Source organism: Pleurodeles waltl, chromosome 2_2, assembly GCF_031143425.1.
Source record: "Pleurodeles waltl isolate 20211129_DDA chromosome 2_2, aPleWal1.hap1.20221129, whole genome shotgun sequence".
In the NCBI taxonomy this organism is placed as follows: Eukaryota; Metazoa; Chordata; class Amphibia; order Caudata; family Salamandridae; genus Pleurodeles; species Pleurodeles waltl.
Window position 1 is genome coordinate 273,611,182 of NC_090439.1, and position 10,116 is coordinate 273,621,297.

At 46.7% G+C, this 10,116-nt stretch overlaps 1 protein-coding gene across 1 annotated transcript; it reads right to left on the bottom strand.

The window, feature by feature from the left end:
* Window positions 1-2,068: 2,068 nt before the first annotated feature.
* On the bottom strand, window positions 2,069-8,957 carry IRX1 (iroquois homeobox 1). Its single transcript, XM_069219714.1, has 4 exons — window positions 8,454-8,957; window positions 4,309-5,299; window positions 3,030-3,102; window positions 2,069-2,454 (listed from the first exon to the last, which is right to left on the bottom strand). The coding sequence occupies exons 1-4, from the start codon at window positions 8,724-8,726 to the stop codon at window positions 2,397-2,399; spliced, it is 1,395 nt and encodes a 464-aa protein (XP_069075815.1). The 5' UTR covers window positions 8,727-8,957; the 3' UTR covers window positions 2,069-2,396.
* Between the last annotated feature and the right edge of the window lie 1,159 nt (window positions 8,958-10,116).

The window sequence follows — 10,116 nt, forward strand, 5'->3', positions numbered from 1 at the left end:
GCTGGAGAAAATAGAAATCGATTAAAGGTCGAACCACATCTCACTCACGAGGACTCGCTAATCTCTACAAACTGGCGGAACATGAGGTATGAGAAGCTGTGACTGTGGCGCACAACCAAAACGCACATTTACTCATCCGAGGAATTAGATGAGTCCAGTTCACCTTCGAAAAGTTACGCACTTAACCGACAAGTTGGAATTTGCAGAAACTTTTCTGCGTAAAAGCCGCAGCTTCAAGGCTGGGAAGAATCCAAACTATTCTGTTTCCGACCTTTAGGAGGCGCTGCAATACTTGCTATAAATGGTGTCTCAACGGGAACACGCGCGAGCTATCGGAGATAGATGGATTTACGGGTTTACTCAGATATAGTTAGATCTCAAACTGCGACCATTTTGTTCTATGATAAACAGCAGCGGCCTGTGCGGTTCGCGTCGCGCGAGCATGTAACCAAAATTGAAGCAAAATGATACTTTAGCAGTTGTAGCTGACGTTTGGAAAGTAACAGGCCTGACTGTGCATGGGAGCGGCCAGACAGATGGGAAAGTGAGGGAAAAGAAAGCGGGTTTGAGGGAAAGGAAATTAAGATAATGAAAAAAGGAGAGAAAAAAGAAGGGGCAAGATGGGAAGATAGAACAAAATGTTAGAAACGAGAACAAAGACAAACAGCACGGGAGACATTAAAAAAAAAACGTTTAAGAATGAAAAGAGTGAAGCAAAGGGAAAATGAGGGAATCAAAGCGAGACAGAGAACAAATGGGAAATAATGTGTAGAATAAAAGAAAAACAGTGAAAAAAGGACGAACAGATTACCTTTCATTCCCTCCAGTTTAGAACATCTACTTGATATTACACACTGAAATCAATTATGAATTTCGGCCGTAAAACCTCCTTCAACCACAACACATTTCAAGCACTTGCTTCTTTGTAAGCAGAATAGCTTGTAGAAGTTCATGCTAGAAAAAGTACAACACTTAGCAGATATATATGCGACTTCGCCGAAAATAAAGAATGAATTACAAGCGGGGCCACGCCTGACTGCCCCTTTAAATGGGACCTTTGGCTATAAATATACCAAACATATGGCTAAACGGCAAGTGAGATTGTTTATGGACAAATGTTTACTTTTGCTGCCGGGCCGCAAAAGGCAGCGCCACCCCCAGTGTGAGCGGGTTAACAACGGATCAATAGGGTGACCTGTGATGGGCATAGTATGAATATTTGATTCTGAAAACGGCTTCTTGTTTCCGACAAGTGCCTGTCTGTGCGGACCAGGCGTCCTCGCATTATTTCTTAATGACCCCCCCAGCTGCTGCTCTCTGCTCCACGCTCCAGAAACCGTCTGGCCTCCCATTAGCACCTCAATGGTCCCAGCGGGGCCTCATTCAGTGGCGAGGAAAAGGGAGGACACCCCGAAAATACGGCAGCGTTTTTTCACTTTGTCTCAGTCAGATTAATGTGCAAACGAGGGAGGCCTCAAACAATTACCGCCATATGGGCCGAACGCCCTTTTAATTTTGTGTTTGGTATTAAGGAGAGGGCAAATTAAGGGTTCAGATTTTTAAGCCTTCGCATATATATATATATATATATATATATATATATATATATATATATATATATAAATATACATATATATGTATATGTATATATATATATATATATATATATATATATACATATATATATATATGTATATATATATATATATATATATAGCTCTAGCCAATATATTATATTGATATTTATTTTTAATGTTTAAATATATTTAAATAAGAAAAGTTGGATGTTAAAATTAAGTATAAACGGATTTATATTTTCGTTGCTCGGGTATAGTGAGATGCCGCCTATAGAATTCCGAATATATGTCTATAATAAAAAGTGCACTCCGTGTTATCTCGTGACTAGTGTGACTTATCAATTTCCAGGGAAAATTGCCTGTTCCCACATAATCATTTGGAGGGTATAGGCCTGCACTTATGCACTTTAGTGTAGGTTAACTCGATGAAAAAACAATTTCTAAATTTTATTTTGGTTTCCAAAGTTCCGTTAAAAAGTCAGCTCTTGCTCTTAATTTAACTTCGTTTATTAGACAAAAATATATGATTTAGACATGTTTTCTTGACGCGCTATTTACAGATCGAAATCACTTCTATATACAGAAAAACACTAACACGCGGGAACATTTGACCAAACAAACAATCCAAGATGGCAGCGGCAGGAGTGAGATCGGTCCAACGCCCCCTTCCACTGCGCTCCGAGAACGTCATTTCGAGGAGTTCTTGGCCAACTTATTGCAAAAAAACAAAGACTCAACAAAAAAGTCCTTGATATGCCTCCCCATTCTTCGTCCTCTTTTTGTGTCCAAATCTCGGTTAGAGTCTGTGAGTTTGATAAATCAGGCGGAAGGAAGTGCTGTTAAAATGCGCGAGGTCCCTTCTTGCTGACCCAAAGAGCTGAGGAAAAAAAAAATAAGTACATCAGGCTCATTTGCACCAGAAAAGGAACACTGTATTAATCATTTCGAAATACGCAAGTTGCAAAACATAATGCTAATTCCTGTAGAGCAGTTGTGAACTGCTAAATCCAGTTTTGACATTTTTTATGTTGGGCTGAACCTGTCAACCTGAAAAAAATGGGGGATTCTCACTAAGGAGTTGTCTCTCTTTATAATCAAAATAAATCACCAACTGCGAAGTGCAACTGGAATAAAGAGGAATTACCTTCACAGCATTTTTCACTTTATTTCCAAAATACGAAGAAAGAAATTACCAGTCGGCTCCGGGAGACCCTAGCTGTAATAGGTAAAGTATTTTCTACCACCCAAGAAGTGCTTCGTTGGCCCACATTAGGATCAAAATGCACAATGTGTGCTCTCGGGTACACTTCCATAAGTGTTTGTTTGAAACGACTGTTTTGTGCCCACGCGAAAGCGCAAGTAACGTAATGATGTGGGGAGCATCTGATTCTATACCTAATAACATTTAGGAGTTCAGCAACTGCCAGTAACTCGAGTGGCGAGAGTACTTACTTGTCTCGCACAGGCTGAAATGGCGACTGCAGTTGTTGAGGCGGAGAGTCGTTCCTCGGCGAGACGTCTCTTTCTGTCGAGAAAGAAAAGCGAAGGAGGCCACGTTATGCAAGTGCACAAACTGCAAACAAATGCGTGCACGAACACACACAGGTTCAAACACTTACACACTCACAAAGTCACTCACACACGCCCTCTCTCTTGCACGCACACTATCTCTCACACACACAAACAGACACTCCCACTGCAAACACATACACAACAGAAATGCAACTTTGTGGCCTAAAACAGTGGGGATCTGCCGTTTAAATAGAGGACACTGGCGTTTGTAACCAAACACTTTTGCAGTTTTCAGCCCACCAGTTCCATTTTGCTTCTAACTAGCCCCAGAGATAGGAAATGTGCTTTAGTACAACGATCTACATATGTGCAGAAGTAAAGGATGCAGGCACTCAGCTTCCTCATCAGACACGTTTAGTTACACTTAGCTGATGTCATCATGCACCAAAAAGCCACATTTCTCCATGTCAGTTTAGTAGATGTCACAAACCAGGGGGAAATAACTGAAGTCAAAAGAAATTTGAACCTGGTGAACTTGATATTCTAGTGGGGATGCAATTAAATAACACCATGCCTGTATGCACCCCAGGACATAGCCCGAGCTGTTTTCTATTATAGAACTTATGGATTTATTTCTGAAGACAATGAATCTGGCAGGAAATAATTAAAATACAGGCCCAGGTCCTGCCTAAAAGGATAAAGTGCAAGCTATGATCTGAATTTATACATTGCAGACAGTGTTCTGAAGCTAAAGTGCAGAAAATGATCTAAGAGGGTAAATTGCAGACTTTGACCTGAAGGGAAAAAGTACAGGTCATCACCGGGGAGTGTAATGTGCAGCCCAGAACCAGAAGGTGTAAAGTTAAAGATCTGATCTAAAGGGAAAAGCTGCAGGGCTTGATCAGAAGGGGTAAAGTGCAGGTCATGACATGGAAGGTTAAAGAAGTGAAGGGGTAAATGATGGATACTGATCTGAAGGGGTAACTGAGGACACTGATGGAAAGGGGTGAATTGGAGCCCATGATCTGTAAGGTTACAGCACAGGCCATCATCTGAAGGCGCTGATCTGAATGAGTAACTGTCAGACAGGGATAAAGTTCAAATAGAGATGTGTAGGGGTACATCAGGTGTCAATGAGGAGGTAAAGGACATTTGATGTTGCAAGTGTACAAAACTGGCCCTCTGTGGTGGACTCGTGGTGGTGCAGAGTGTGCCTTACCTGGGTGCTTTGGACTGCTCCGTTCAGATAGCCTCTCGCTGCTCAGAGTCCCCAGGGCTGTTGTTAACACTGAAGGCTGTGTCTGCTGGGCCTGGAGGTGGTGTGGGTGGTGGTGGCTTGTGTGGTGGTGATTTACTCCCAGCAGAGATCTCACGTTCAACAGAGAGCTCTGGGCAAGGAAGGCCCCGTTTGTCCAGTTGTGGAACTTGCCAATCTGGCAGGTGTAGAGTCCGTGGCTGGAGAGGAAAGCGGGGTGCTGGATCTGTGGGGGCGTGTGGCCCCCCTGGGACGGGGGAGGCGAAGACTTGAGCGACGAGTCCGGGCTGGTGGCCGTCTCAGCCAAAGACCAGATCTTGGGTTTGCTGTGCGGGGGGCCCTGTGCAGTGTTCTGGCCCCCTGGACTGACAATTCTGGTGTTGCTGCCTTCGTGGGGCTCCTTACCCGGCGACAAGGAGTCTTTGGGCTTGAGGGCCTCGGAGCCCGGGAAGGGCAGCTCGCCCCCCTTGTCCATACAGTGGTGGCCTTCGGCCTTCTCCTCCTCCTCCTCGTTGCTCTGTTCCCCGTCGTTGTCGTCTATCTTGTCGATGTCGATGCTTTCCAGGTCTATCTCCTCGTCGTCGTCGGCCTTGTCCGGGTCGCCCTCGGTGTCGCTGCCGAAGAGGTGGTCGTCCTCTTTGCTCCGGGCCCCCCACGTCACCTTATTCTCCTTCTTGAGGCGCCGCCGGGCGTTGGCGAACCAGGTGGAGACCTGGGTGAGGGTCATCTTGGTGATGATGGCCAGCATGATCTTCTCACCCTTGGTGGGGTAGGGGTTCTTGCGGTGCTCGTTCAGCCAGGCCTTCAGGGTGCTGGTGCTCTCCCGCGTGGCGTTCTTCGGCCGGCCCGGGTCCCCGTACTGGAACTGGCCATACGGGTAGTAGCCAGGGGCCGTGTGGGCCGCGAAAGTGGCGTGGTGGACGCCGGGGCTGTCCTTCAGCTCGTACTGGGAACCCTGAAACACAAAGAAAGAGAGTTCTGATGAACACTCCACAAAATGTGCGCACAAAGGATTAGTTCAATAACTTTTAAGCACTACAAAGATGCCGGCAACTTAACATTTACCTCGATTGTTGTGCTCAGTACATTATTTTCACATTTTAATACATTTTAAGCGCAATACTGTTCTACCACTTATAAAAGACGCTGTAAAGAGCACGCACACTCTTCTGCAAAGCCGCCAGTTTAAACTGCTTTTCAGTCACAGCTTGTCCCCCTCTTAGCAGATTCCACACTTTGTACAAAAACAGACGCGCTCACAATTCCCAGCGGCCTCCGTTCTCCTGGAGTGAAAGGGAAAGTGGCAGCGCGCGGTGTTGGGGATTTTCTAACTTTGGGCATATTTCAGAGCTCCCTGCCCACAGCCTGGATACACACAACAAGGGAACAAGGGACTTTGGGGCTCAATAGCTCTCAGAAATCACCATGACCCCAAGGGGGGCAGCGATGTGGCGTGCACTTAGAAACACGCCGCACCACGCTGGGCCGGTGACAGATCTCGCCTTTCAGCAGGGAATAGTTGAAATTATAAAGGCAAAAAAAAAATCCATGCAACCCACCGAGGTAGAAAGCGGACAAAAAAAACATTCGGGTACATGGGGTGTTTATATTTACTGGGCAGACATCTGTAACCTCCCTGAGGCCTACAACCATTTTAACGCTCTGCAGTAACTGAAAGGTGCAGCAGCACTTTATAAAAAATCCGGGAGAAATATATATTGAAGACTTGTACATTTTGAGTCATAGTTCAGCGACTTAAATTTGCGCACTGTTAAATAGCAGGTTTCGTTTGTCATTTTAGGGGACCTCTTTTTCACCTGTAAATATTGTAGGGGTTTCATGCAACACACACAAAAATGCTAGTCTCCAACTGTGATGGACACAACGAAGAAGTAAAGTCGCATTTCCAAATGCAGAGCCACGTTTTCTTATAGAAATTATGCATATTGTTCGAAAAGTTTGCAAAATTAAAAATCTGGTTTTAAATTAAGATTAAAGGGGGTCCTAACACAAATATATGTCATGGGCTTTGTGAAGTTCAACTTCCTCTCTCATTAATTGTATTTCTTCAACCTGGAGTTGTAGGTACGTGTGCGATTTATTTCAATGCAAATGTGTGTTTGTGTATGTGTGTTGGGGGGCAGTGGGGTGATTTATTTCTAATCAATATTATTTTTATCATCGGTGGTAAAACACCGCCAGTCGCGTTAGCCCATCAGCTGTTTTGGTAAATTACATTTTATCTTTCTAACGACCTCATTAGGCCCCATCATTACCCTTAAAGTGGTTCGTACGCCTTCGCATTCAGTGGAATTGTCCTGGGACACTGCCCTCTCCCTATGGACATCCTCCCACCAGCATAACAATCACCAAACTCCGAAAAAAACGAAATCTCGAATTAGCATTTAACAGGCCACAGACGCAGGCGAGAAAGAGGGACAGGCCTGGACCCACCTCAGAAACATAATCTGATTTTGCTTCCCCCTCTGTGCGACAGATGAGCGCAGACCCGGTACCACCGTCACGTCAACTGTCTGCTGAAACAGGCTCTTATAAGCGTATTTGACTAAACCGTGTTTGAAAACGAGGCCAGTGTGCGCAGCTCTGACACCTGCGACATTGGACAGAATATGGTCTGAGTTTATATATCCTGTAAAATATCGGTTTAAAACTGATATATTAGTATGACTCGTAATATTTTTTCAACACACCCTTTTCCTTACATTAATTAATAATTTGGGCAATGCATAACGTGGCTACATTTGTTTACTGTATTTGTCGAAGCAACGGTGCACAAATCTTTCTCACACTTTTGAAACTCTTTTAGGCACGAGATATTTAGAGGATCCTTGAGTCATGGGGTGCGTTTAATAAACTAAGTGCTTTGCAAGATGCAATAAATTTAATTTATTGACGTGCGGGATTTTTTTCCTCTGAGGAGGGCAGTGTGCAATACTGATGCGTTTTGTTGCGTCCAAACACTTAAATGTGAGTGAACGGAAAAGTAGCTGATAGTACTCAAAATTTATAAATGGAACTCAGAAAAGACAACAGGAAATAAATGCAATAATTAGAGCAAAACACCCTCCAAAAAATACAGAACAGACACATTTTCTAAAACGATAGCACATGTTGTTCTTAAAAATATGACCAGTCCTACGTGTTTTCCAGGCATGATTTTCGAGAACCAAATCCCCAGGCAAGAAAAAGTCCAGCGTGTCGTCAATAATAAATTACATATGTCATCTAACAAAAAGAAACATGTATAAGACATCACTCTAAATTTAGCATTGCCTGACTATAAAAACTCCAACCCTTTTTAGTAAAATATAAATAATTAAAACTAGAACACCCCTGCCACAGATCTTCCAAAGCAGTTTACCAGACAGAATCCGGTGTGCTGAGTAGTTTAAGACGCTTTGCACCGGACAGGGCCCTCAGTCAGTCCTGGCTTCGCCCAAAAAATGGATGACCACAAATGCGGACCAACAAGTTGCCAAGGGACAGGCCAACACAAAACAGCCGGCTCGGCCGCTTTGGGCCTGGGGGGACCGACTCACCGCGGCCGCTGCGAGCTCCCCTCTCGGGCCTGACAGGCTCCTTCGAGGCACGGGGCGACTACTCTTCAAAACTCGTCCCACTGCAGCCACAACAAATGCACCCAAATCCTTGCGAATGGTTTAAAACCTGACAGTGATACTTCGTGTTAATGTAATCTCGTTAAACGCTGCATATACATGCATGATACATGTATGCAGCTTAGAAATAGGCGCGCGCAGATACATATAGGGGAGCTGGTTTCTTTATGAACAAAATTCTGTATGCCAGGTCCAGAAAGAAACATTGCACTCGTGCTGGTTCCACAATAAAGCCTGGGAGCTGTTCCGTATCTCAGACAGAGCTGTCGGGCCCTGGCACTAAAAGCCGGAATCCATTTTTAAATAAGTCAGGCGAGAGCATGAAATTGAAGTGAAGGCACTCCTGGGTGTGTGTGTTTTTTTTGTCTCCCGACTCTCGTTGTCCCCCCCCCCCCCCCCCCCCCCCCCGTTCCCTGTGCAGCCGTGACTTCTGCCCCCGTCCCCTCCCCGGCGTTTCCGCCGCACACTTACCATCTGCGAGAAGAGCGCCAGCTCGGTGGTGTAGGGCAGGAAGGCGCTGTAGTTGGGGGCCGCCGCGTAGGGCCCGTGTGCGGCGTACATGCCCAGCACCGAGGCGGTGAGGGCGGCCGGGCTGCCGGCTCCCAGCTCCCCGGCTCCACCTGTCCGGGCTCCCGAGGCTGCTGCGGCGGCTGCTGCCAGGATCCCCGGGCGCTCCCCGGCCGCGTAGACCGCTCCCGGGCCGGCGCTCAGGTACTGCGGGTAGCCCAGCTGCGGGAAGGACATGCTGCCCTCGGTGCCCGGCTCGGCTGCACCCCTCTCCTGTGGCGTCCTGTAGTCCGGTCTGTGGGAGGGGTGCGCAGAGCACAAGGTGCGCCCAGATAAGATGCAGTGCGCTGCCACTGCCGGCTCCGCAGAGCTCCTAAATCCCTCAGATGTGATCTGATCAACTATTGAGCTCCAACTGATGTGCTGCCCCCAGGTCCCGGGCTGATCTTTCAGATACAATTTGAAGTTGATGCCTTGATTGGCACCCACCCCTGGGCGCGCAGGCTCCGCCCCCTCCGGCAGGCGGCGGCCCAGTGCATTGGCTGCCGCGGCCGCTGAAAAGAGAGCCTGGGCGGGGGTTTGTGTGTGAAACTGACACCGTCGGAGCGTGTGTCTGAGGGAACAGAGCTGCCCGTGTGCGCGAGAGGCAGAAAAAGAGACAGCAGAGAGCAAGAATGTGCAACTGAGAGACAGTGAACGGCGGAGTGTGTTCGTGACAGACAGGAGAAGGCGTGTGTGTGACAGAGAAACGGAGTTACAACTGCGTCCGTGAGGGAGTGACTTGGCGAGGGACTGCTTTGGTTAGGGAAATACTCTGTAAAATGGGAAGTGTGTGTAACACCGATAGTGAGTGTGAGAGAGAGGTGGCGAATGAAGGCAGCTTGTGTGTGTGTGTAATAGAGGGTGTCTGCTTCTGAATCTTGTGAATGTGTCAGAATGGGAGTGTGTGATGAAGAGTGTTAGTGAGAGGCAGCGTGTGAGAGAGAGCTTGTGGAATAGAGGGACTCCTCTAGTATAAGAAAGGGTACCAGAAAGAGAGTGTGTGTTATGTGTATAAGAGAGATTATGCGTAGGGTTGAAAGAAAAAACGGTGTTTTAGATTATGTGTGAGAAAGTGAGACTGGCTACAAGAGAGATTATGTGTGGGAGACTGTGCATAATAGAAGCAGTGTGTTTCAGAGAACTTTTGTGAGCGTATGTTTTTCTATGTGTGTGAAATCGCATGCGCCCTGCGTTACAGAGCTGGAGTAGCGAAGACATCGTGTTATTCTTGTGAGAGGACGGTCTGAGCGTTAGAAAGTGCGTGTTCTGGGCTCATCCCAGGCCGCGTGTGCGCTTTATGTAGGTGAGTTAAAGATTCATACTGTTTCTGCTAGGGAGGCAAAGAGTGTGATAATGTGTTTGAATATGTGTCGTGCAAAAGAGACGGGGAGCGTGCTACCTAGTGACTTTTCACTCGGCACACCAGTAACACTCACTCTGCACACCAGTAATACTTCCATATGTGAGGGTAGCAGTATCCCCTCCACACACAACTCCCGTCTCTGAGTGGTCGCCTTTGCTGCCTTGTGTATTTAACATCGACGCCTCGCCCCCTCCCTCACCCCTCCTCTCCCAGAAGCTGTAT